The sequence below is a fragment of the Vigna unguiculata genome, chromosome 8, assembly GCF_037176805.1.
Source record: "Vigna unguiculata cultivar grain cowpea cultivar isolate G323 ecotype 2 chromosome 8, ASM3717680v1, whole genome shotgun sequence".
NCBI lineage: Eukaryota > Viridiplantae > Streptophyta > Magnoliopsida > Fabales > Fabaceae > Vigna > Vigna unguiculata.
Window position 1 is genome coordinate 41,851,092 of NC_140799.1, and position 27,706 is coordinate 41,878,797.

Genomic DNA, 27,706 nt, shown 5'->3' on the forward strand with positions numbered 1-27,706 from the left:
GCATTAACACCAATGATGAGGATCTGTGCCTTGCTGATAGTGCAACAACTCATACAATTCTCAAGAGTAATAAATTTTTCTCTACTTTGGTAATGCGAGAAGTCAATGTTAGTACTATTTCTGGTACTACAAATATAATTGAAGGCTCTGGAAGAGCTACAGTACTTCTGCCAAGAGGTACAAGATTGCATATTAAAAATGCATTTTATTCTCCTAAGTCCAATAGAAACTTATTAAGTTTCAAGGATATTCGTCTAAATGGATATCATATTGAGACAAATAATGAAGGAGATGTTGAATATCTTTATATCACTCAAATTGAGTCAAATAAAAAATGTGTATTGGAGAAATTATCAGCCTTCTCTTATGGCTTGTACTACACATATATTAATGCGATTGAGACGCATGTTATTGTAAGCCAGAAGCTTACAAATAAGAATGAATTTCTTGTTTGGCATGATCGGTTGGGTCATCCTGGATATATCATGATGCGAAAAATAGCTGAAAACTCATGTGGACATCCACTTAAAAGTCAAAAGCTTCTTCAGTCCAATGATTTCTCATGTACTGCATGTTCGCAGGGAAAATTGATAATAAGACCATCACCAGAAAAAATTAGAAATGAGTCAATCTCATTTTTAGAACGAATACAAGGTGATATTTGTGGTCCAATACACCCACCATGTGGATCATTTAGATATTTCATGGTATTAATTGATGCGTCCACTAGATGGTCACATATTTGTTTACTATCAACTCGAAATCAAGCATTTGCTAAGTTATTAGCACAATTGATCAAGTTAAGAGCCCACTTCCCAGATTATCCAATTAAGAAAATTCGTCTTGATAATGCTGGTGAATTTACATCTCATGCTTTTAATGAGTATTGTATGTCAATTGGAATTGAAGTTGAACATCCAGTAGCACATGTTCATACTCAAAATGGACTTGCAGAATCATTGATAAAACGTCTAAAATTGATTGCACGACCTTTACTTATGAAAGCTAATCTTCCAATGACTACTTGGGGATATGCAATTCTGCATGCTGCAGTATTGATTCGCATCAGACCAACAAGTTATCACAAATACTCTCCTTTACAGTTGGTTTTTGGTCAACAACCAAATATTTCTCATTTAAGAATTTTTGGGTGTGCTGTATATGTCCCAATTTCCCCACCAAAAAGGACTATGATGGGTCCTCAAAGACGTTTGGGAATATATGTTGGATATGATTCTCCATCGATAATAAAATATCTTGAACCATCAACAGGTGACTTATTTACAGCTCGATTTGCTGATAGTCATTTTGATGAATCAATTTTTCCAACGTTAGGGGGAGAAAGAAAGAAACTGGAAAAAGATATTGGTTGGAATGAATTATCATTATCTCATCTTGATCCTCGTACAAAAGAGTGTGAACTAGAAGTTCAACGGATAATTCATTTACAAAAATTGGCCAACCAATTACCAGATGCTTTTACTGACACAAAAAGGGTAACTAAGTCGCATATACCCGCTGCTAATACTCCAATCAGAATTGATATTCCTGTTGGACAATCTAATATAGCAAATGAATCTCAAACACGCCTAAAGCGTGGTAGGCCTTTGGGTTCCAAAGATAAAAATCCTCGTGTGAGAAAAAGGAAAAAAAGGCAAGATGGCCTAATCGAGGGGGTAAAAGTCCCAAAAGATTCTTTTGACATAATCAATGATTCGGTTCCAGAAGAACCTCAGGTACCTGAAATTGTTGAAAATGATGAGATCTCAATAAATTATGTCATGAATCATAAAATATGGAATCGAAATAAAGTCAATATTGACGAGGTTTTTGCATATAATGTAGCAAAGGATGTCATAAGTGACAATGATGATCAAGAACCAATGACAATTGAAGATTGTCGGCAAAGAAATGGTTGGCCAAAATGAAAATATGCAAAGAAGCATAATTATATTTGCTTGCTAAACGAAAGGTTGTTGGACGTATAGTTCGCACACTTAAAGTTGTGAAACCTGTTGGGTACAAATGGATTTTTGCGCAAAAATCAAATTAAAAATGATAAAATTGTTAGATACAAAGCATAATTGGTTGCTCAAGGTTATTCACAAAACCTTGTATTGATTAGTGAAAAAACATGTTCACTAGTATTGGATGCAACAACATTGCAATATTCGATTATCCTAGTTACACAACAAGATTTGCATTTACATCTAATGGATGATGTTACAACCTATTCGTACGATCCTTTTGAAAATCATATTTATATGAAAATCCCTGAAGGATTTTATTTGCCCAACAAGACAAATTCTAAAGAGGGTTATTCAATAAAATTGAACATGTTCTTTTATTGATTAAAGCAAGGATGTGTGTGGTATAACCATCTTATTGAGTTCTTATTAAAATAAGGATATGGAAATGATCCCTTTTGTCCTTGTATTTATATGAAAATATTAGAAAATCAATTTTTCATAATTATTGTTTATGTAGATGACATAAACATCGTTGAAACTACTAATGAGCTCACAAGGCAATTGAAAGAATTTGAGATGAATGATCTTTGAAGGGCAAAGTCTTGTTTGAAATTAGAAATTGAGTATTTAAATAAAAGTATTTTTATACATCAAGAGGCTTATATGATTAAGGTGCTTAAAATGTTCTAAATGGACAAGTCATGTCCATTATGCACTTCAATAGTTGTGAGGTCGTTAGATGTTGATAAAGACTATTCTTAGACCTCAAGAAAATGATGAAGATCTTCTTGGTCTAGAAGCACCATATCTTAGTGTCATAGAAACACTAATGTATCTTGCGAATTATACTCGATCTAATATTGCATTTGCTATAAATTTGTTAAGCAAGATATAGTTCTTCAACTACAAGAAGAAAATGGTTTGGAGTAAAACATATACTTCTTTACTTTAAGGGTATTACGAATATGAGCTTATTCCATCCAAATGATTCAGATTCAGACCAATGGGTTATGGATATGCATGTTATTTTACATATTCTTACAATGTCACAATGGTTGATCACAAACAAAATGTTTGTTCACATGTGGTAGCACAATAGTTTCATGAAGGTATATGAAACAAACCATAGTAGCAACATCGTCTAATCATACAAATTACGAGGAAAGTTGTGAATATGTTTGGTTAAGGTTTATAATTCAACATGTGCAAGAAACTTGTGACTATCCCCGAGAAAGATGGAATCAACAACCATATATGAAGACAATAGTGTATTGTTCAATTGAAAGGATGATATAGATATCCAAAAATTCGTTCATCTAAAAATATGACAAGTCTATTTGTAAAGTTTTTGCCAAGAAAAAATTTTGAGCAAATGACTCACAAATTCGGACTCACCTTAATGATGTAAGTTTACATGAGGGGGAGAAATTAGAAGATGCAAAGAACAATATTATATAGAATGATGTACTCTTTTTCCTTCACTAGGTTTTTATCCCAAAGGGTTTTTCCTAGTAAGGTTTTAACGAGGCACATTCTTTTATCAATGGACACCCAAGGGGGAGTGTTATGAATTAATGGTCGTCCATTGATTTATACAATCACTCATATGATTGATAATCATATTATTCATTACTCTTTATGATGTAATATTTTGTATTTACTATTTGATTTTATATCCTTTCTGGGTTACCATATTGTACCTATAAATAGGACTCGTCCTATCAGTAATGAGACACACATAAAAACAGAAGTTGCTCCCTACTCTCTCATTCTCTATTCTTCCTCTCCTTTGTCTCTCTTATTACCTTTATTTTATAACATTATTATTATTATTATTATTATTATTAACTCAAATTAATTATTAGTAGAATACATTTTAAAACAATTATTCTTAGATTAATAGTGTGAAAACTTATTAAGAGAGTGTTGTTAATGTTATGATGATTAGTGTGTGTGAAAATTCTTTTGCCATTTGCAAGATATAAAAATTAGTTTTTGATACTTTTTTTGTAAAATAATTAATTTGTAACATGAAACAAAGACAATTACAATTATGGTTTCTTAAAAATAATTAATTTAAGGTAATTTGGTGTTCGACAATGAGTGGGGAGTTTGATAAATTAAAGACTATTTATTTCATCTAAAATTTAAAATGCAGCCCATGCGATGCACACTTATTACTTTTTTAATTTCCATATAAACACACATGCAACCTTTGTCCACCTACCAACGAATTAAGCATTTTTTTTATAGGCATAATCTACGATGCAAATTAATATATCTGAACTTAATCGAAAATACGTAAAATTTGATCAAATTTATTTCTAATAAAAATAAATAAAAAAACGATTTAGTTTAAAGAAGATGCATGCATGTTACATAGATGTGGATGGAGGGTAGGGTACAGTACAGATAGAAGGCTTCACATGTCTACTTTCCACAGTGGAAAATTAATTTGACTATAAGATAAAATATTTTATAAATGAAATATTCATTTTTTTTCCCTTACTTCAAAGTTTATATTTGGTTTAATGGAATAATTGATTTTTTATTATCTTTAATAATAACATAGGAACCACAAATTACAATTTAGTTTTTTTAGAAAATAATTATCTTTTATTAAGTCTCTTATCTCTCTTAATTAGATGAAATTAGATGAAAACAAATTAAGTTGGATGTGGATAATGCTTACTTGTAATTCGATTTATAAAAAAAAAATCACTTGTTATCTATCTTGTTATTGAGTATCATTTTAATAATATATATCAATTTTTTAAAATTTGCAGGTATAAATACCCACAAATATTTAAAATAAATTAAATAAAATTAAAAAAATAAATTAAAATTTTAATTAAACTCAATTTATATAAGAACTTCACTTAAAAATAACATTAAATGGCTTTTTCAGTTTTTAACACAAACGCCACTCTCCCTATTAAAAATAATCTTTTTATTTTTCATCTTGGAAAATAAACACAAATAAAAATACTTCAAAATGCAAATCTCATAGTGATGAACAACTATTAATTATTAAAAATGGTCGGTTTGGTATAGAAAGAAAGGAAAATATAAACAATAAAGTGAATAAATATGTAAGGTAATTAAAAATAGATAAGGTGTAAAATAAAAAATATTTAATTTAAGACAATGAATATGAGTATGAATAAGTAAGAATTACAATACGAAGTTGACTATTTAAGTTAATTTTAAAAATAATACATATACCGCTAGATTAAAAAAGAAGATAACCAATTAATAGAAATAAACATCTAAGAAATTTGATTAAAAAGAGTAGCAAATAAAAATTTGAGCTAGTTTTTAATTAGATTAAGTGTGAAATTAATATTCAGAAATATATTTAGTAGAAATATTTCATTAAAGAATAATTCATAATAATAACATGTTTCTATAAATGCTACACCTTAATAAGAGCGTCCATATTTATGCTCATCAAGTTTATTTAAATCATAAAAATATTATTTCTTTAGTATAATTTATATTTCTCACTATTAAACAATATAAAAAGTGTGATTATAAGAGTTATTATTAAATAACAATTTTGTATGTTAATACTAAGTTGGATGACAATTTTAATTTTTCAAATAAAATCAGGTTAAATATTATTATTTTGACATCTCAATTATATTAACACTTTAAAGTTTGTTAGTAATTTGTTTTCAAATAAAAATTTATTCAAAAAAAATTACGAAAACAACACAAAATCCATAAAAGATAAAAAACTATAATTATTGTAAAAAATTCTAAAAAAAATAAATTATAGTTATTATAAAATAAATAAGAAATAAAGGGAGGTATAATGTATATCTAGTCTTAATTTATACATTTATAAAATTAATAAGTTTTATATAGAATAAATATCTATATTTTATATTAGACTTGTTAAAAAAAATATTTTGATGATTTTAAAGTGTAGTTTAATGAATTAATTATCAAAATGAAAATGAAATGCATGTTACTTCACCCACCTACCTAACTGCTAACTACCTTCTACATGTACTTCTCCCTCCTCCTCTAGTGTTCAGTGATGGAGACAATTCAATTATCTTTTTTAGCAGTGTATGTTAAATGCATGCCATTTATATAATAATTTTCTATTTTAAAAATTGATATTTATTTATTTTGTTTATTTCTCAATAAAATTTATTTAATTTTTAACTTTTAAAATAGACATTTTATGTGGCTGTAATTGCAGTAAAATATACTTCTTTTCTATTTTAATAACACTTTTCTTATTTTACTTTAAACTACTTAATTCAGAGATTAAAATTTTAAAACATAAAAAGTAGATATCTGAAATTCAATAATTTAACTCATATACTTAAAAATGTCATAAAATTGTATTGTCTCGTAATAATAAATTGTCTTTAAAAGTATAAATGTTACATTTTTAAGAAGTACTATTTAATAATATAAAAAATAAATAATAATAAAATGTATGATTAAATTTGTTAACTTAATATCTATATTTAAAAACTTTTAATTTTATTTAAATTTGATTAAATATATTATTTTTAAATACAACGAGAAAAAGAAATACTAATTCATTAAAAGACAAGGAAATGAGTTATATTTATTATAAATTATAAGAATGTAAATGTGTATTACAAAATAGAGGAGATGAGTTTCATTTTATTAAATATATTATTTAAAACTACAGGATGTAATTTAGAGGAAATAATCCCAGTTTTCATTTAAGCATATTGTGATTTTAATCATCACATAGTTTTAAATTAATAAATATATTCCATGCATATTATATTTATTTTTAAATTATTAAAAGGTAGCGGTTTTCAATTTTATAGGTGAACAAGAAATAAATATATTATAAACAATATGATAATATAAATAAAATAGAAAAAAAAGTAAATAGAAGAAAAAATCAATATATTATTCTAGTTACCTAATAATAAAAAACCTTTAAAAAAAGGCAGGGAAGTAATGTGAACAAAGAGGAAAAATAATAACTTATGGATTCACTTTAATTTCCTTAATTCAAACCAACAATTATTTGTCTTAAATTATATATTTTATCGCTACTGGTATAAACTTGCTTTAAATTAGAAGATAGTGATTTAAATAATCTTTATATTTTAGAAATAAAGACGGTTATCAACAAAATCATTTTTAACACAATGCATACTGATTATATTTTTTTTAAAATCCACGAAAAATATTTGTTTAATATGACCAAAACACAAATATTCAGTATATTTTAAAATCACGGTAATATAACAAAATTAAAGAAAAAAATTCTGAACTCTTGAAACGAGACTATACCAAAAATGATTTATAAATAAGAAGATGAATATTCTCTACCAATAACATAATTACATAAATCTGAACTCAACAATCGATAAAATGTTTAAAAGTATACACAAACAGGGTATTATTAATATTTTCTTCAGGAAATAGACATTTATTTCATAGTTATTTCTGAAATTGTGATTTTGAGAAAACCCGGAAAATACATAACTTGAAATGCATTGATTAAAAAGATGTAATAATGGAGGTTCTTGATACTGTATTGTTCTGCATTAAGTCAATGAAGAATTATTGCACGAGTAGTTTAATGTTATTGCAACTACATGTCACTTCCAAATAGTGTAAGAAACAAAGAAGAATAAAAGAACACGAGTTAAGTCAATAAAAAGAATTAATAATCCCTCATTTAATGTTATTTGCCAACCGTAATCTTTCTTGATTTTTTCTTTGTAAAGAGACAGCCAAAGAAAACAGGTGAGAATTATAGTAAAAATGAAATTTGTTAAATAAAAAAAGAAAAAAGTTATGAAATTCTTAGATTTGAAAGAAAAATTTAAAAAATCGAATTTAAATTTAATTCATTCTTATACAATGGAGATAAAGAATAGAATCTGTTGGTAAGCAGTTATATCATTTTTTCAAACTTATCAAGCATCTTTACCCTTTGCATGGATCTGACAAACAGTGTCATAAAAATACCTGCACATTCAAATGCTACACCTATCAGTTACATGAAGAAATTTAAACATGATTGGACAATAAGCTCTATAAGATAAAGTTACCTGCAGCAATGAAAGATCCATTTCCCATAGCTACATTTCCTTGGTTGCTCATAGTGATACCAAGGTTTAACAGAGTTCCTCCTAATACTGTATACATGGTTGCCATTTGTAAAGTTGTTGCTTTCTTTGCAGCTCTTTCAGACTGTCAAATTAAGCTCATTAATCTCAATTTTACAAAAAGGATTCTGAATAATCACCTTCTAATTACAATTATTCCTTTCTTGAAGTTTTAATCTTTACACAGTTCTAGTGTCTTTTGTTAACACCAGAGAAAAACTGTGACAGTATAAAACTGATATAAGTCATTTTAAATGAATAATGTGCAACAAAAGAAATGAATAAACTGACCTCGAGAACTCGGACTCGAAGTTTTAGATCACCTGCTTCAAGTTGCTTTGTAAACTCTTCTATTCTTTGAACTCTGTATGGCATTGACATGGTATAGGATCTAGCCTAAAAGCATTAAAGAGTTATCCATTAAAGTGGATGCACATTGAACAATATCATAAGTATATACTTCACATCAAATGACATGCAAAAAAACATCATAGAAAAAAAAAAACCAAGAAAGAGGTGTGTGTTGTACATCATCTGCTTGCTTTCTTATCTCCTCCACAAGCTGTGGTGGTGTAATCTGCTTTTGTCTCATATCTAAAAGTTCCTGTAACGTAGTAAGAAAGTATGAACACTGCATTTTAATGTAGTTTGGGAACAATAATTGTTCATGGACTATTTGAACTTTGAACCTGTGCATAGGGTGCAGCAATCCTTGCAAAGGAGAAATTTGGATTGAGTGTGTAACCTATGCCTGTCAGAAAAATATGAAAGAATCATCACTCGAACTTACTTTTAACTTCATACATTGAAGTTTTAATAATAAGCACACCTTCAAGGGTTGAAAAAGCCCTGAGAACAAAGGCAAAGGTGGATGGAAAACGGAAGGGCTGGTCTTGTGCTATTGCAAATAAATCCTGACACAGAAATCATTGAATAATAAATTCTGGACTGAAGATTCTGCAGATAATTTGTGGTAACCAAGTGAAAAACAATAATGATCCATATTCAGGTTATACATTGTTCCACTCCATTGAAAGAAACAGAAAAAGTATTATGAATTCAGTGATTCAATATAACATTGTTGACCAACCTCCCCAATTGCAGAAAGAGTTTGTTGCTGATCTGGTGCCTGGCTTTGCAAATGGTCAAGGAAAAACTGTACAGATCTTCTCACCTGGAAGGAAAATTTATCATATATGAAGCCAAGTTAGAAGATAATTTGAACAGAAAGTAGTTCACTTCACATTCTTACTGAAGACAGATCCCCAGTAGGTTGAAGTGCTCCCAGTTCTATAAGGCGTTGCATAACCTGCATCATTGTTTCTGGTATAGTATTAGTGTGAAGATGGATAGTAAAGTTTATCACTAAAAAGTTATGGCAATCTCAAATTCCTTTTTGCTGGAGATAATCACTGGTTGATAGCAACTTGTGATTTCTTATTAGTTAGAAGTAAAAGACAATGTTGTAAATTTGAATAGTCCAAGGTGGTACAAAATCAAGACCTTTTTGGCATCCTTTTCATACATGGCATAGAAAAGTTCAAGGAGTCTCTCTCTGGTAAAAGATTTGATCTCTCCCATCATGCCAAAGTCATAATAAATAATTGCTTCGTCCACATCAATCGCAAGATTTCCAGGGTGAGGATCCGCATGAAAGAAACCTGTTCTCAATATCTGTAAGACAAAAACAAAATGATAATATATTACCTCAGAGTCTGTAACCAAAATGAAAACCATATTCAACATTGCAGATGTTACTATTAGATTGTGCACCTGAATCAGGTACGCCTCAGTAGCACGTGATGAGATTCGTAATCGATCATAGCCACGAGAAGTTAATGTATCCACCTGGTCTATTTTGATACCTGTGCCAGTAGTAAAATCAGAGTAAGGAACAGTTGTAAATAAAGTTCACAGTGAACATGCATTAGTGAAGATGAAAACCTGGTACATACTCCATGGTCAACACCTTTAAGGCAGTGTAATCCCAATACACCAACTACAATAAAAGTAAAATAGAATTGTTAGACACTATAAGTTTTCACGATGTTATGTTAGTGCTGCAGCAAGAAACTTACAGGTATTCGAACCCACTTTATGTTTCTAAAATCTCTTCGGAACCTGTCAGCATTTTTTCCTTCGTTTATGTAGTCAATTTCTTGATACAGAATACTGCAAAGTAGCATGTGAAACACAATAAATTGTAGAAAGCATTGGAATAATAAGTTACTGATATGCAATGAACATAATTTAACATATGCTTTACTTCATGAAATCCCCATAACGATATACTTCCTAGCTTATTACTTACGTTGCACATTCTTCGTATATTCCAATCCAATCTCTAAGTGGACCCCCAAAAGCTTCATTTCTCTGGAAATACTCTGCGATCAGCTTTAAGTTTTCTGGATACAGCAAGCAAACATGCGAGAATAATTGGTAATTGGTAGTTGGTAAAACCTCGTAATCAAGACCCCAAGGTGTTGTTAATGGCAGAAACAAATGAGCACAACTTACTCAAATCAATGTCGAAAAGCTTCTTCAGACCTGGCCTTTGAACTTTGACCACTACCTTTTCTCCATTATGCAGAATAGCACGATGAACCTACAAAAATGTGTCCCCAAAATTGATGTTACCATATTAATAACAACAATAATTTAAAAGTGTAAGTCAATTTTTCAATCTAACAAAAATATAAATCTGCAGGGGTAGAATCAAACACCTGACCCAGACTAGCAGCAGCAATTGGTCGATCTTCAAACCCTTTAAATAACATGTCAATGGGAGCTCCTAATTCACTCTCAATAAATTTTCTTGCTTTCTTAGGAGAGAATGCAGGAACCATGTCCTGTACAATGTTATATTCACTCTATTTACGCCAAAATCTAGCACTTTTCGTTTCTTAACACAAAATAGGAAATGTCTGCAATGATGAACCTGAAAATGAAAGAAGAAGTACCTGCAATTTTGCGAGCTCATCCACAAATTCACGTGGAAATAGATCTGACCTTGTTGATGATAACTGACCAAGTTTAATGAAAGTTGGACCAAGCTGCAATACGGACTCCCTTAACCATGAGGCAGTTTTCCTCCTTCTGATTTTCTAATGAATGTTAAAAAAATCTCAGTTCAGATAAAGCACAAAAACTCAGTCAGAAACATGACCAAAACACTAATTTGTTTCGACCACCTAGGACTACAAATCAAGTCAGAATCGAAAATTTTGTTGGCAACCAACAAAATTCAGAACCTACCTGTTTTGCTTCCGTGAAGCCTCTCAGATATGCCCATTTTGAGTTGTCCAACAGAATCCGAATTCTGAAAGAAACAACAAAAGACCAAACATCAATAGACCTCTGCCAGGAGCTGTAATGTTCATTGGCCCAACTGAAACCTTCATCTGAAGGTAAAACCTTTAGCTCTTCCAACGATGGAAGTTCTCTAGATGTTCTGGTTCTAGACTTCACTGTCTTGGTCATGACTGGCATAGGTTTTTTTCTCACTGGACTTGCCCCATTAACCTTTGAAGCTGAACCGTTCACTGTCTTCTCCACCTTATTCGCTGACATTGTTTTTCTGTTCACTAGCTCGGTTGTTCGTACCATTTTAACAGCTCTACCATTTGCTGCTCCGTTCTTTGAGACAGGCAAAGGCAACTCTGTCTGTCGCATTCTCACGACCAAAAACTTTGGGAACGGATTGTTCTTTGATGGATCACACGTTGTTGTCCTAATGTTCTTTGACAATTTATTGACCGAAATTGAGCCTGAAAAACTTAGACTGTCAAGTGTTCTTCTTTGAGTCACCAACTTCACATGATGATGACAATAACAACCTTGCATGGCCATTGTTTCTGTCGTCTGCGATAAATTGAAGTCACCTCACAAAGAAACACTACACTTGTAAGGAAAAAAAAATGACAGGTACCGAATCAGTTTCTTAACTCTGCCGACAAGGACAAATTCAGATTTCACAACTCGTATTAGTACAACACTTGTAATGAATTGAAGTCACCACGATTTTATTTCCTTCCAAAAATCATGGTGTGTTCATCGTATACTCAGTCCAAACACATTAAATTGTTTAAAAACAGAGAATAAAACAGGTCATGGGCTTGGTGAACGTGGTTTTGTCTGGTTCAAAGAGAAGAAAAAGTTTGCTAATCTTATGCATCACTTGAAGTGAGTGAACCAATCATGTTCAAAAAGCAGAATCAAACATATCATGCTGTCGAAGAAACTCAGAATTTGATATCAGTTATTTTCTCATCAATCAGTAATCATATTAAACACATAATAACAAAAAGTATTGCATAAACTCAAAACAAATATTGCAGTAACAAATAGCAAATTGAATCCACTGGAATCAAAATTATTGTACCTGAAGTACCACTCAAGTTCAGTGAATCACAGGTTCAACAAATATTAGAAGTTGGTAACGTATGGCATAGTTTTTCTGAAGGAGCAAGAAAACGTGTTGGTATGTATATGGCGAAAAGCAGAATTAGAATGAAAGAGGGACAAGGTAGGATGTTGTTGCTTCCAAGTTTTAAATGGAACAGTTTAAGTAACTGACTTCTGCTTCAGTTTCAGTGTTAAGGACAAAAATGGAAAACACAGTAGGTTTGGTACGTGTAAGACTCTACTTCCTCTTATTAACGTTGTTAACGACAAAAACAACGGAAAACGGATTAGTTTTTCACTGTTTGCCATTAATCAACAATTGCATAGTACCTCTCTTAGCCACAAATATTCATGTTTTAAAAAATAAAAACATTAACCTTCAATTTATTCTTCTAAATCATCACCTCATTATGTCTCGGTACTTAATATATTTATCATATATAAAGTTATGATTAAATTCATTTATACAAATATTAGTAATTAGATATTAGATATATAATAATTGTCCTTACGTAAGCGACACGTACTTAGAAAATGTACAATTATTAAATAAAAATTTTATCATTATTTTCTCTCTTTCTCATCTTTCACTTTCTCTCGATGTTTATCGATTGGCTTAATGAAAAAAATTGGATAAACTAATAAGACAAGCAAGAATGACTCAATTCAATATAACTTAACAAATTTCATTTTCAAAGAGATGGTCCATCAATATACGAAGGAACCATTTCAAACATCGTCAAGAAAAAAAAAAAACTCGTAAAAATTAAAATTGCTTCAAATAAAAATTGCTAAATTTTGAAGTAGCATTTGATCAACGGTTACCAACCTCTACCACATGCAAAACAGGTACATACTATTATATTTATTTCTTTACTATTGTATTTTCTACTCTACATCCACTAAATATATAACTAAATCATAATATATATATATATATATAACTTTATAAATCAAGCTTATGAAATTAAATTTAATATAAATTTATTATGATAATATCAAAATTATGTAAAAAAATATATATTATTGAAGTCTATTAACCCACCCACGTATATTCGATCACACATTCTAAATGTCACAAACATGTAACTCGTAAGATATTTTAGATATTTGGAAAGGAATGAGATTTTTATTAAAAATAACAGATAGAAGTAGTATTTTAGTAAAACATTAAATTTATACGGATGAGAAAGAAAAAAGAAAGTAACCAAAATTGATGGGGTGCAGGAAGAAATTGATGGAGGTGATTCCTTTTACCTTTAGCACGAGGAGTGGGCTATACTCGTTGGTTCAGGAGGGTACGAGCGGAATCAAAATATTAATAAGGGTTTTTCTTCCTGCACCCATAACTTTTAGTTGCACTCTCATACTTTTTAAAATCACCATTTTACTCTTTCCTAAACTCACTTCTAGAATAAGATTTTCAAAATTTTCAAAACATGATTTAGGGAATCAAATTTTTAAAATAGAACTTTTGGAATAAACTTTTTTGAAACGCTAATTGTGAAATGAATTTTTCAAATCAAAATTTTCAAAATGAACTTTCTAAAATATATAATCTATAACAATAATAAAGGAGATTCCTCTTTTTGTGTCCACATTTCATAATACCCGTTTTACCTTTAGTTATTTTAAAAATTAATTGTTTTACAAATAATTTACTTTTAATCATTTTTTTACAAATCTCTTTTGTCTTAAATCATTATTTAAATTTTCTTTTTACATATCTTATTTTTTTTTTAATTTTATATTTAACAACCATTTTAAAAATTATATATTTGTTATTGATGTTAAATTTTTTGAAAATTAAAAAATGTGAATACACAGGTGCGTGTCGCGCCTGTGTGTTTGCCAGTATATATAATACATTTTAGAATGAGTTGTCTAGAATAAATTTTCTACATAAAATATGTCTCAAAATGATTTTTTTTTTCCATAATCCATTCTCTTTCTTAGTTAGTAAAAAGCCTCGTAATTAATATTTCAGCTAAAGTTAACTGATTTTTTTCAGAATAAATTAATTTGATTTTTTTTATAATTTAGGGAATTATTTAACATGATTTTTAGTATTTTTAAGATTACTAGTGTAATTTAATTATTCTTAATAGAGGGAGTGATGTTCTAAGGACAAATAGATTTTTATTCAATTTTAATTATTTAATGGGTAAAACATGTTGCATATTTAAAATCTGTAAAATTTGATTTTAATTTCTCTACAAAAATTGGACCATTTTTGTTTTTATAATTTTCGAACACATCATTTTGTAACATTTGACTCAGAAACCCAACCAAACCTCAAAACTTATTGTGTTTAGGTATTTCTGGAGCCAATTATCTGCTTCAAACTCGAAGCTATTGCAAAGCTGTGCATTTTCTTCTATACTTCAAAACCAGTGAAGCAATTGCGATTAACGCTATTAATTGACATCTTATAAAGAAAACCTAAACCCTAATTTTTAGTTCCCTCCTCCAACTATCGTGTATCAACCACCGCCGATCTCCGCCCCAAAGGGGCATTCATCTGTGAGAGGATATCAAGAGTCTGTCCACTTCATTCACTTACCTTCTCAGTTCGTCAATTTTACCAGTTTTTCCAAATTCAGGTTTTTAATATTTTTTTTTTCAATTTATGTTTTGTTTATCTTGCACGTGTGCCATAAACTATATGATTCTTGGTTAATCTTTATTTTAGTTTATGTGTTTATAGTCTTGTTAATGCTTGTATACGCTGTTATCTGGGGTAGGTTTGCTAACGCCTGAATATTGTAGTCCTGAGGTTGGACCTAGGAATGCCATTTTGGTCTTCAAATGCTTTGTAAATATTATGATAGGCTGTTTCAGGTATGGTAGTTTAAATTTAAGTGTACAAGAAAATGCAGGTCCTGTAAATTTTTTGTTCTCTATTTTTAGTGTTTAAGATGAGGCATACTAGTGCTCCTCGAACCTCAGGTCCCTTGCTCGAGGATCGATCTGATAATTCAAAATTTTGGGCCTCTTTGGTTGTTTTTTTTAATATAAGGCCAGACACCTATTATTCGTGTTTTGTCTAGATATCCTAATTCTTTGAGTAGAATGTAGCCGCTAGAACTTTTGATTGTTGAGTTTTTTTTTTTTTTTTTTTTAATTGCCAATGTGACAACCATCTGAGATATCTGAGTTAGGATTGGTTTCCTTATGTCAATTTAATGACTTTCTGCTTTTTGGTAATTCAAACGGCAGGTTGGGAAAATCATTCTAATCGATTTTAGAATATATTGTTCCACATGGAAGGAAGCATGCTACTAAGATGTATTCAAATACTAAGAATTTCAATTGAGAAGGGATAAACTTTTTCAATAAGATCATTTTGTTCCCAACAGCAATAATATGGATAATCAGAAACTTAGACTGTAACACAGTGGTCCCTGCTATCTTGGCTTGGCAAATATGCTCGATACAGAGATAGTTTAATAACATAGTATTTAAGAGTTTCCAATTTGTACTTGTAGTTACAAAGTTTCAAAAAAAGAACTCTTGTTTTACAGGGATGGTGGGTTTATCTCTTGGAGAAAAACATTTCATACAAGGTGGCATTGCTCATGATCTTCGATGTGATGGTAGAAAGAGGTTGACATATCGACCAATCTTGGTTGAAACTGGAGTGATTGCCCAGGTAATACTTTAATCAGTTGGCATTTGGCCGACTGTCATGATGATTTGACCATGGCAGACCATTGAAAATTTTCTTTTTAAATAGTTATAATCTGTTCGTTTCATAAACTAATTGCTTGGCAGGCAAATGGTTCAGCTCGAGTCAGAATGGGTGCCACAGATGTCATTGCCAGTATTAAGGTTGGTTAAAAGTTGAAATGTTTGTCTCTTATTTATTGACTTGTAATATCCTTTTGTTTAATACTATGACAATTTTTGTAAATTGAACGTGTTATTTTACTAAGCATGATATATTGGCTACACAATGCAGGCTGAACTTGGAAAGCCAAGCTTGTTGCAACCTGACAAAGGAAAAGTCTCTATATATATTGATTGCAGTTCGACTGCAGAGCCAGCATTTGAGGTTGCATATTCTATTACTTTTCTTGCTTCTTTTATTTTTTCATGTCATTCAACTTTGAGTACCCTAATTATGAAATTGATAGCAAACCAAATAAATTAATCCTTAAAAGCTTTAATTATAGTTAAAATGGTGCATTGGATTAATAACCTTTCCATTTTCATCAATTATAGTGTTTTCTATTATTGTTGTGTTATTTGTCATTTTTGTTCAATTTATGGCTTCTAATGTTTCAGAATTACTTTTATATTCGGTACTCTATTTCTCTGGCTTGTATATAGGGTAGAGGAGGTGATGAGTTGGCAGCAGAACTGTCAAATGCTCTTCAACACTGTCTCTTGGGTGGTAAAAGTGGAGCAGGTCTATTTCCTTCTTCGGTGAAGATTATGATCACTACCATATGCTTTTCCTTCCTTGTTGTTGCCTCTTTTTAATATATCTACTGAGCTTGTGGCTTTTTTCCTCAGGTGCCGGAATTGACCTTTCATCACTTATTGTCGTCGAAGGAAAAATTTGTTGGGATCTTTACATTGATGGGCTTGTTGTTAGTTCAGATGGAAATGTGTTGGATGCTCTAGGCGCTGCCATTAAGGTACAACCTAGGACGAAAAATAGAATAATATACCATAAAAGCTGGAAAAGATGATGGTGGTGGATTTCTGGTTATAATAATTAGCATTGCAGAGGCCATCCTTTTATGATGTTTTTAATTTTAAATGTTTACTTTTCAAGTTTTCTTGTTCATTTACCACAGTTTAGTCATTGATGCTATATGGGCTGTTTGAAAAGAAACGGTTAAAAGTTAGATACCTCAACCTTGTAGTCTCTTGTTGTTTCATATAGCTAAAGTTAAAAATATCTTTTTACTAGCTGTTTTCTATAATCTTTATAATATCACCGACCAAATTGCTATCAATTTCATGGAGATTTTTCACATGGATTTCCTTAATACCATGACGCTGAGTTGAGAATCAGAGAATGCAAACATATTTTCAGAATTAATTGGAAAACCCTCAAGGCAGCTAATAACTATTGTTCTTTTAGGCTGCTTTGTGCAATACAGGTATTCCAAGAGTTCAAGTTGCTGCTGGAACATCAAATGACGAGCAACCAGAAGTTGATGTAAGCGATGAGGAGTTTCTGCAGTTTGACACATCTGGAGTCCCTGTCATAGTTACACTAACTAAGGTAGAATGTGCTATATATTCTCTTATTGTTCATACTTGTGATAATTTCTTACCATCTCTGCTTTATAGATTGGGAGGCACTATATTGTGGATGCAACATCAGAAGAGGAGTCACAAATGAGCTCTGCTGTTTCCATCTCTGTTAATAGGCAAGGGCACATCTGTGGCATAACCAAACGAGGAGGTGTAGGGCTGGATCCAAGCATCATTCTTGATATGATATCCGTTGCTAAGCATGTGAGCGAGCAATTAATGAACAAATTGGATTCAGAAATTGCTTCTGCTGAAGCTGAAGAGGAGTCATGACAATGAAGAACATGGTGATACTTAGGACAATATGTTGTAACTTGGTAACTGAGTTGAGATTAAATCTTTTAAGTGTGGTATGCGGTCCTGAGTTTAGCTTTGAGATGACTGTTTAATGCCATGCAAAGTTTCAACTTGCACAAACAGTTACATGCTAACATTAAAGATTGACATGGCTCGCAATGGTGACGCATTTATGCTTTGCAATAGTCAACAAAGGAAATTTACTAGAAAGAAACATTAATAATAGAAATCTTTAACTACTTAGCGAACTTGGTAAACAATGACTGTTCCTAACCTAGGTTTCATTTCAATACTGCCGAAATCTCTTCATTAAACAAATTTCTTTTGAAAAGTAAATTATAAATCTTCAAAGGTGATTAAGAATAATCATATATAAAGAACATTTTCATAAAAAATTCAAATGAAAGATTCATAAATTCCATGAAGTAGCTCACCTAACGCGTTGAGAAGTAGTTGAAGAATGAAACTTTATGTTTGTGTCCTTCTGTCGTTACCATAACTGAAGTCTTGAATAATTAATTTACTTAAATATAGGAGCTAGTCAACCTAGTATTTTAGATGGAGGTTCAGAGCAATTCAGAGTTTTGAAGGGTCAAGAAAGCTCAAAATTTTAGCTTTCTAATGAAGCAACGCGGATGCTTCATATTCAAAGGAAACTTTGTGATGAATACCTATGATTTTCAATTCACATGCAAGAGTTACCTTTTCGCAAATTATAAATTGAAGCCCAACGTTTTTTGATAGCAACCACTAATTTGTTGAAGTTGTAGGTTAAGAAGAAATGGAAGGTGAAAGGGTTGAATTGCTTAGTGTTGTTGAGGACCAATATGATGGAGTTATTGTAAACGTGGAGAATCAAGAGCATGTGGATTCTGAGCTTTTCTCTTCCATATTGAAAGCTTCAATATACAATTGGAAGCAACAGGTAGATTGATTCATAACATTTTCAATCCAACAGAATCAGTACAGTTTTTCTTTTTACGTTCAGTGATTATTTCCATGGCGTGTTTTGCAGGGAAAGAAAGGGGTGTGGCTCAAGTTGTTCATACTGCATTCAAATCTTGTTGATACAGCTGTCAAGGTAAGAAAAAATTGATTTGTGTTCTTTCTTTATTTGGAAACCCTAAATTCCTAATTAAAAGATTACTTTTCCTTTTTAGGCTGGATTTAGGTATCATCATGCTGAGCCAGATTATTTGATGCTTGTGCTTTGGATTCCAGAAACTCCTGATACCTTTCCTGCAAATGCTTCACATCGTGTGGGCGTTGCCGTTTTGGTCGTTAACGACAAGAAGGAGGTAATTTTTTTTTTAATTGAAGTTCAATTAAATTTTCACTCTCTCTTAAATGTTATTTTTAACAGAGTACATATTAAATATTTTCTTTCCTTTAAGAAAATAAAAAATTTATATTTTTTAATGGAATGCATATTCTTTAATTTTGTTATTAAGTAGGTTTATTGATTATTTTGCATAGTACCTACTTTTGTGTTCAAATAGAAAATCAATTGTCTTCAAATAGAAAGCTAAATATATATATATATATATATATATATATATATATATATATATATATATATATATATATTAATTTGAGACTCATTTGAAAAGTATGAAATTTTAGATATTATTTCGTTTGTGTGGGGACAAGCTTTTTATTTGACTACTTCTGACCTTTGGGCTAGGGTCAGAACCATATTTTGTAGGGTAACTTTTCTTTTTTTTTTGTTAAATCAACCTTTTCCCTTTCATTGTCACCTGTTGTCTGTTTCAGCCTTTGCTCTTCTTTATGTGGTTATTCCACTGCTTTCTGCACTAAACATGTCTTGTTACAGTTACCATTCGAGTTCCATAATACTTATGTTACAGCTGAAATTATCTTGTTTTGTTTCACAGATGCTTGTGGTTCAGGAAAGAGGTGGCATATTCAGAGGCACTGGTTTATGGAAGATGCCTACAGGAGTTGTTAATGAAGTATATCAAAATTATTATAAACCAAATTATTGTCTTCAAAATTGTCTTTTCGTATGTTTTCAACTCTGAATTCAATTTGCAGGGTGAGGATCTTTGTGATGGGGCAATTAGAGAAGTCAAAGAAGAGACAGGGGTAAGCAGGCAAACACATAATATATATTTTAGAGTAAATTAAATCCCATTATTGAGATTTTTCAAAATAATTACAAACCCGAAAAATGTTTTTTGAAGACGAGCATTCATTTTCCAAGTCTAATGCCATTGCTTTTCTTCTTTTTTCCAGATAGAGACAAAGTTTGTTGAAGTTTTAGCTTTCAGGTAAAACTGCGACACTATCTTCATCAACTAGTGTGTGGTGTCATGTTGAAAATGGCGTATGCATTTTTTTCACAAATCATAAACGCACTGCTATGCATATAAAAATAGTTCACATCTTCATCTCTCTCTGAAATATGGATTAATACTGAATGTGACACATTCACACACGTTCTCTTTGGTATCAGGCAAAGCCACAAGTCATTCTTCGAGAAATCAGATTTGATGTTTGTGTGCATGGTGGAACCTCTATCCTCTGACATTCAGATTCAGGCCTCAGAAATTGAGGCAGCGCAGGTATACATCAATGGAGAATCTCACTGTTTTTCAGATAAATTGTCATTCTGAGGATGGTACCATCAAATTTTGTTATTTCAGTATCAACTGATTCTGTGCATTCTTCTAATATGGGGCCCTTTTTCATTCAGTGGATGCCAATTGAAGATTATGCTGCACAGCCTTTTGTGCAAGAACATGAGAACTTTGACTTTGTTGCAAAGATATGTTCTTCAAAGTTGGATGGCAACTACACCGGTTTTTCTAACGTGCGTATGTCTACATCATCCGGCAAAAAAACCTATCTGTATCTTAGTAACAGGGATACCAGCGTTTTGTTAGCTTCCAAACAAAATCAAGCTTGACATTTTCTTGCAAGTTACCTCTACAAGTACTTGTAAAACTGTATGGAAAACTATCTGTGCACAACAAACTCTAGTAGACACCTAGATAGATAAAGAGATGAAAAATTATTTTTTCACGAAGTTTTACTTTGATAAACTTTTGATAATATCGATGTGACAGCATGTGATTAGATAAAAAGAACAGACAGTTTTTGTTAGAACTATGAAGTTTTTCCGATGTAATGTGTGGTGTCATGTGAAAGTCTGAGGGCGATTGTCTGCATTTAAAAACTTTGTTTTTTATGGTTAAGATTTGAAGTTGTGACTGTTGTGATTATAGAGAATCCGTGTCTGTTGGTGGTTATACAGCATACGGATCCTCTGCCATTGTATAATTAATAACTGCAATAGTACATTTTAAATTATGTTTCTGTATGAATGTGTTAAGTAAAAGATATATTAATGACTGAGAGTGATGCATATATGCAAAATGGCTTTCTGCTAAAGAAAAAGTAACAAGTGAAGCAGCTTGCTATGTCTCCTCTGCAGAACTGGTTAGAACTGGAACTATGAGAGGTGATGAGTTTTATCTGTTAGGGGATTTTTTCTCCAAGAAAAATCAATTAACTTTGTTCAATCTTTAATTGATTTTTTTTTATTTTCATATTGAAAAATTAAAATTTATCGTTCAACACGTGAAAATCAAGAAAAATTATGTAAAAGTCACCGAATCCGATTTAATGTTCACCATAGAATAGGTTTTGATTAACTGATAAATACTAATTGATAACGCCGATGATAAGAAAACTAATCAACAACAATTTATGACAGTACCTAAAAAAATCAACGAGTAAAATAATAGAGAAGAAAATAAGGTATTGTGGATTTTTAAGAAAATATAAATGCTACATTTAAAAAGGTGATTATAAATATATGAAAACAATGAAAGGGAAAAAACACTAAAGACTGTAGCACAATGGATTCATAAGTTTTTAGATAAAATAGATTTTTACCCAAATTTCAATTGCATTATTAAGACTACCAAAATTATTTAAAAAAAAAAAACAAGGATAATTTGAGGGAGATACCGCAATGATTTTCTGCTCTTAAATTCTCCAAATATATGATAATGTGACCGCAATTTTTAAACCTTGATTCTCATAAATTAAACTTCTGAAAGAAATCTTAGTGTTTGGGAAATAAATACGTATAGTTAAGAAAGCTTTGCTACTGCTTCATCCTTTCACAGACAGGACAAAAAGAAGTTAAAAAACTCATACTTAACTCTAATTACTTTATTTAGGATGTGATTAAGGACAAAATTGATTCTACAGACAAGGGAGGAGAAATAATACGTGGAATTTTTATTTTTATTTGCGTACATAGTTCTTCATTTTTTTTAGTTAAATAAATTAAATTATATAATAACGTCTTTACTATATTTTTATTTATTTTCAATTTATTAAACAAATAAACGTTCAATTTTATTTCTTTCTTTCTTTATCTATATTTCCCTCTTCTGATAACAAATACCGCATTCAGGGAAAACGATGCTAATCTTTTAAACAAAAGGAAACTAACGAAATTTAGTAATAACTAAAAAAGAAACTTCCTTACATAATAATCTTCACCTAATACAAATTACCAGAACTGAAACAGTGATAAGTAGTTGCCAAGTGTTTGCATTATTATACAAAAATCTGCGCTTACTTCGTCACAGAATCATTATAAACTAATCATTTTCAACCATATGATTAGTTTATAATAATATATGTGATGAAAATGAAAGGTAGAATCCATGCAAGAATAATTATGATATAGAAGAATGGAGAAGAATACAATACAATAATAAAACACATTAAAAATCTAACCAAATTAAAAATTAAAACTGTTTATATGAACACATCCCAGCTGGCAGGTACCACAAACCAGATCTACCCACACTCAAGAAGAAAGAAAATGGCAATTAAATAATAATAAAAAAAAAGAGCAAACAGACAATAAATACAAAACCTGTAACACTAGTAGATCGAAAGAGAAAGAAAAAAAAAAAAAGAACACATGGCCTCAAACATGTCGGTGCCACTGTTTTATTTGCTTCACATATAAAGAAAAAAAAAGAAAGAAAAGAAAGAATCTTTGAAATGATGGTTGACCACAGCTGTATACTACCGACACTCCATGGGACTTTACCATTATTGTGTTATGATACTCTCATAGAACCAAAAATCCAACCGAAACACTGAACAGCGCCGCCGACACCAATCTTACGCCGCCGTGCAACAAACTTACCCCATTGTTGCTGTCTTCATCGGCGGCTTTCTGATCGTCGGATTCCGACGAGGGTCCGTCGGCGGGAGCATCGGCGGCGGTGGAATCTTGCGCTCCCTTCTTGCCCTTCTTCTTGGCAGGCTTTGGTGACTCGGCGGGTGCGTCGTCGACGACGTCGGAGGCCTTGAACAACTCTCTGGGCATCAACACCTTGTTGATCTTGTAGGCGACGAAGGGGTCTTGATCTATGAGGGTGCCGATGATGCTGACGGTGTTGACCTTGGTTTTCAGACTCACGTCTTCGCCCTCGGTCTGGACGGTGAAATCGTACTTGTTGGCTCCCTCGGTGGCGAGGGTGTTCATGGGGCCGTTGCCGGACTTGAGCATCTGAAGGGACTCGTAAAGGGGAACGCCGTGGTACAGCAAGAGGGAAACTTTTTGAGAGTCGGTGAGGTTCTTGTACTTGGGGGCGAAGCCGTTGACGGCGCTGTCGGTGGGGCAGAAAACCGTTAACCCGCCGTCGATGCTTTCTTGGAAAGCCGGGAGCGCTTTGGAGCCCCTGAGAATGTCGGCGAAGGCCTTGCAGCCTTGTTTGGACATAATTGAGATGAGGTCGATGGCGGAGGGTGCGGCGGTGGGGGCTTCGGCGTCGGCGGAGCTGATGGGGTTGCTGATTTGGAGGACGGAGATGTAGTAGGGGAATTCTTGTAGGGACTTGACGAAGAAGGAGTGGAGGGCGCCGTCGTTGTCCTCTGCGGCGAAGCCCACCTTGCCACCCTTGAGGTTGGTGATGTTGACGTAGCCGGAGGTGCCGGCGGCTGCCCCGGTGGCCTGGAACATGGAGGAGACGAGGGTGGTGCTGTTGTTGATCTGGTGGAGCTTCTTGGCGCCGAAGTAGTCGACGAGGACGTGGAGGGAGAGGACGTTTTTGAGGGTGGGGAGGGTGAGGTGCTTGTCTAGGAGGGTGTTCATGGCGCCATTGTCGATGGCGAGCACGGTGATGGTCTGGCGGCGGTTTATCTCGTCGGCGAGGTGCGTGACGGTGAGGTAGTGGTTGAAGGTGGAGAAGCCTGGGTGTTTCTCGAGGATGTGCGTGATGTTGTGAGCGCCGTTGACGGCGGAGGAGAGGAGGAGAAAGAGAAAGGGAAAAAGTAAGAGAAGGTTCTTCATTTTTTTTTCACTGTGTTTGGAGGATCAGGGAAAGAAGAAGAAGAAGAAGAAAGAAAGAGAGAGAGAAAAAGAGAGAGAAATAGTGTGAAGAAGAGTGCAGAAGAGAAGAGAGTGTGAGTGTGGGTTTATAAGTAAAAGTAAAGCATTAAGCATCTGCACTTATCCATCAACCTATTCTCATTTGTGGTTTTGTATTGATTTGGGTTTTTTGTGTTCTGACAAACAATGCCAGCTTGGGATTGGGTAGGAGATGGACCCAATCATCCTTTATTACTCATCACACACATCAACATTACATTATTTTTTCACATTTTCTTACCATCTTCTTTTACTATCCTTAAATGTAATTCATATTTTTTTCCCTCCATAAAAGATACTCTTATTTAACACCATTTCATCATTTTTATTAAAAAAAGAAAATAATTTGATTCACACTAATTCTCAACAATGAATGAGTAAAATGATGTTACAAAAAAGTTGATTTTTTTAAGTCAATTTTATAAATTTGGTAAGGTTTGTCTTCATTTGTATAATGTAAATTAAATTTTTTTCAAAAAAAAAAAAGAGTTGCATAAAAATTAGGGTATTTTAAGAAGTTTTGAAGGGGAAAGTGAAAGAATTGATTATTGTTGAGTTGTTGGAGTAAAACAATCCCACCGACGCTCTTAGGCCCCGCTTTTCCCACTAATCTAATTTCACACTATTTTCTTTCTTTTTCGTTACACTTCCCATGCAATTATTGATTAACACTTTGAAATTATTATTCAAACCTAGATTTTATTTAACCATAAAAATGGTATTTTAAAATAATACACCATAAAACGTGTCGTTAACTACGAGGACAAAGATGAGGTACTCTTCAATTTACGCAGATCCAAGATGATTTTTGTACTATTTTGTTTAGTTAAGAGATGGTTTTATCTTTAGCTTTGGTATCACGAATTAAAATAAGGGTGGAATTTAGATTAATTAATATGTACTTTATGTCGTGGGACTTCAATAAAGTAGTTGAAAGATTAGCCGAAAAAAACAACTTTTTAAAAAAAATAACAATGATATTTTTCTTTGTTTCTTCGAAGCGGTTATTTTGTAATATAGTATGATCATAAAATTTTAATTTACTATGAGATTTTTTTTTTGCAACTAGATGTTGAAATGTATTTTATAGAAAGAATTGGATTTAAATTCTCTCAAAAGGTTATTATTTCATTTGAAAAATATTTTCCATAATACGACCCATTTTCGACAATGACAAACGGAAGCATTCAAGACCAGTGATTAACACTTGTATTTGAAAGAAAACCCGTGCTAATTTTAGTGTCGGTGTTCATGCTCAATAAAACGAAATATTCCTTTTTTGACAAATTAATAAAATAAATAAAATATTTACTATAAAAACAACGGAGCAAAAACAAGTAACCTATTTAAAAGATATTTTTTGGCAAATTATTCTCTGTACGAGTGACTTTGGTATTGCTATAATATATAGAAAAAAAAATAAAGTTTTAGTATTCATGCATGTTCTTGCGAATGATTGCAGTAATATATCTGTTATTATGTAACATTTATGTTTTGGGAAATATTAATGACCTTGGTCCTGTTGAGAACACGTTGAAACTATTATTGGCAGCAAAATAATTTATAAAGACCAAAATCTATTTGCCAGTTGGGACAAGTTTGGCTAAATGTTCCAATAAACCAGTTGAAAAATTTAATTTTTTTTGCTGTGAAAAGGGTTCCATAATTGTTGAAGGACAAATAAATTATGTTTTGCATTGGTTGATACATAGTTGTCACCCTCAGCCTTGCAATTATTAAAGGCCCAGCCACCAAATTTGGAATAAAAATCATAAAATACAACAAAATAGCACCATTGTGGGGCACCCAAATTCTTGGACTGTTTGAATAAGGTTGTTGTTGTTGTTCCTGAATTAAGAATGGAGTAAACAGTATCTTACTAAAAAGAAACCTGTAAAAGCTACACAAGGACACTTTTATTCGTTTCTTTGAATTTGGTTTTAGGATAAGTAACCAAAGTTATCAATTAACTGCAACAATGTCAGATAAAAGAGATAGGGTGAGGATCAAGATTGAACAAAGTTGGAACGGAAAACTGAAACATAACAGCTGCATCTGAGTTGCACAAGAAGAAGAAATCTGAGTTGCACAAGAAGAAGAAACTTATGTTTACAATGCGTGAGTCTAAGTTCTATATTATGTAAAAATGAGAAAGTTCAGCAGTATATAAAAATGAAAATTCAAAAGTCTATTATCTTAAGATTTTTGATTAAAAATAGTAATAATCTTTTGGGTTAAATATATTTTTGATCTCTTAAATTTCAGTGAAATTTATAATTATTTTTTCTTCAAAATTTTTGACCAATTTAGTACTTCATCTTTAGAAATGCTAAATTTAATCATTTTAACCAAATTTTGTTAAATTTATTTGATGTTTTAAGCGTATTTCATGATAGTATTTGAATTGTTTATACTGTTTGACACATTTTATTTTCAATGTTAACTCAAATATGATCATAAAATGCGTTTAAAATGTCAAATAAATTTAATAAAATTTGGTAAAAATGACTACATTCACGCATTTTTAAAAATAAGAATTAAATTGGTATAAAATTTCGAAGAGATACTAATTTTAAAATTCACTGAGACTTGAGGGATAACAAATATATTTAACCCTAATCTTTTACATGGATCAGGTTCGGGTCTTATTTATATTAATTTTTGTAATAAATTAACTCATTGATAAACCTATGAACTTGTGTGTTACATTTAGGTTTTGCAATGAAATAAGTTAAAACAAAGTTGGTTTGATAATCGTTATTCCACTAGCATAGGTTTATGAGTTGTGCAAGTTGTCTAAGGTACTCTAAATCCTAATTAAAAATACAATCACAAGTGGCTCAGAAGTACCAACTTTCTCCTTTTGTTTTTTTAGTTAGTGTGGTTATGCCATGAAAACTAATGTGGAACTGGGTATGTTTCTATTTAAGGAAAGGTGCTAAGTTCTGAGAGAGAAATAGAGATGAGGGCTATAAAATGTGTGATGTTTTTTTTTTTTTCAAACAAGCACATGGCTAAAAGGTCCTACCTAGGAACTCCAAATCTATGTTTTAGTAGGCCCTGTTAATATATTAAAGAAAGAGAGTTCTAAATGGGTTTGAGGCCTCGTTGGGTTGGTTTCTCAATTTAAGCTTATTTGGGCTTTATGTTCTTTCTTTGGGCTCTTCCTTCCCAATTTAGTATCATGCTATATAGTGTTCTTCTAACTTTAAAAC

At 31.7% G+C, this 27,706-nt stretch overlaps 4 protein-coding genes across 7 annotated transcripts; 2 read left to right on the plus strand and 2 right to left on the minus strand.

Annotated features, from left to right (window-relative positions):
- Window positions 1-7,792: 7,792 nt before the first annotated feature.
- Window positions 7,793-12,646, minus strand: LOC114194241 (protein ACTIVITY OF BC1 COMPLEX KINASE 7, chloroplastic-like). Of its 4 annotated transcripts, XM_028084362.2 has the most exons (18): window positions 12,474-12,644; window positions 11,348-11,992; window positions 11,053-11,196; window positions 10,816-10,941; window positions 10,610-10,697; window positions 10,404-10,497; window positions 10,171-10,264; window positions 10,037-10,091; window positions 9,866-9,957; window positions 9,596-9,766; window positions 9,345-9,401; window positions 9,183-9,266; window positions 8,922-9,006; window positions 8,782-8,843; window positions 8,622-8,696; window positions 8,384-8,488; window positions 8,036-8,177; window positions 7,793-7,952 (listed from the first exon to the last, which is right to left on the minus strand). In XM_028084362.2, the coding sequence occupies exons 2-18, from the start codon at window positions 11,939-11,941 to the stop codon at window positions 7,879-7,881; spliced, it is 2,142 nt and encodes a 713-aa protein (XP_027940163.2). In that variant the 5' UTR covers window positions 11,942-11,992; window positions 12,474-12,644; the 3' UTR covers window positions 7,793-7,878. The 4 variants fall into 4 exon arrangements, 1 of the variants encoding a protein (XP_027940163.2); XR_014984031.1 differs by lacking the exon at window positions 7,793-7,952 and having other exon boundaries at window positions 8,056-8,177; window positions 8,922-9,049; window positions 12,474-12,646; XR_014984032.1 differs by lacking the exons at window positions 7,793-7,952; window positions 8,036-8,177 and having other exon boundaries at window positions 8,407-8,488; window positions 8,622-8,686; window positions 8,922-9,049; window positions 12,474-12,646.
- A 2,112-nt stretch (window positions 12,647-14,758) lies between these two features.
- Window positions 14,759-18,233, plus strand: LOC114194623 (uncharacterized). The gene is made up of 8 exons (XM_028084967.2): window positions 14,759-15,099; window positions 16,021-16,148; window positions 16,271-16,327; window positions 16,458-16,550; window positions 16,829-16,907; window positions 17,015-17,139; window positions 17,592-17,735; window positions 17,804-18,233. Exons 2-8 carry the CDS (start codon window positions 16,023-16,025, stop codon window positions 18,038-18,040), a joined length of 861 nt encoding a protein of 286 aa, XP_027940768.1. The 5' UTR covers window positions 14,759-15,099; window positions 16,021-16,022; the 3' UTR covers window positions 18,041-18,233.
- A 276-nt stretch (window positions 18,234-18,509) lies between these two features.
- On the plus strand, window positions 18,510-21,403 carry LOC114194624 (nudix hydrolase 2-like). Its single transcript, XM_028084968.2, has 8 exons — window positions 18,510-18,989; window positions 19,080-19,145; window positions 19,225-19,362; window positions 19,960-20,037; window positions 20,120-20,170; window positions 20,321-20,355; window positions 20,541-20,649; window positions 20,781-21,403. Exons 1-8 carry the CDS (start codon window positions 18,846-18,848, stop codon window positions 20,991-20,993), a joined length of 834 nt encoding a protein of 277 aa, XP_027940769.2. The 5' UTR covers window positions 18,510-18,845; the 3' UTR covers window positions 20,994-21,403.
- A 1,368-nt stretch (window positions 21,404-22,771) lies between these two features.
- FLA2 (FASCICLIN-like arabinogalactan 2) lies at window positions 22,772-24,542 on the minus strand. The gene has a single exon (XM_028084935.2). The coding sequence runs from the start codon at window positions 24,411-24,413 to the stop codon at window positions 23,187-23,189; it is 1,227 nt and encodes a 408-aa protein (XP_027940736.2). The 5' UTR covers window positions 24,414-24,542; the 3' UTR covers window positions 22,772-23,186.
- Window positions 24,543-27,706: the final 3,164 nt, after the last annotated feature.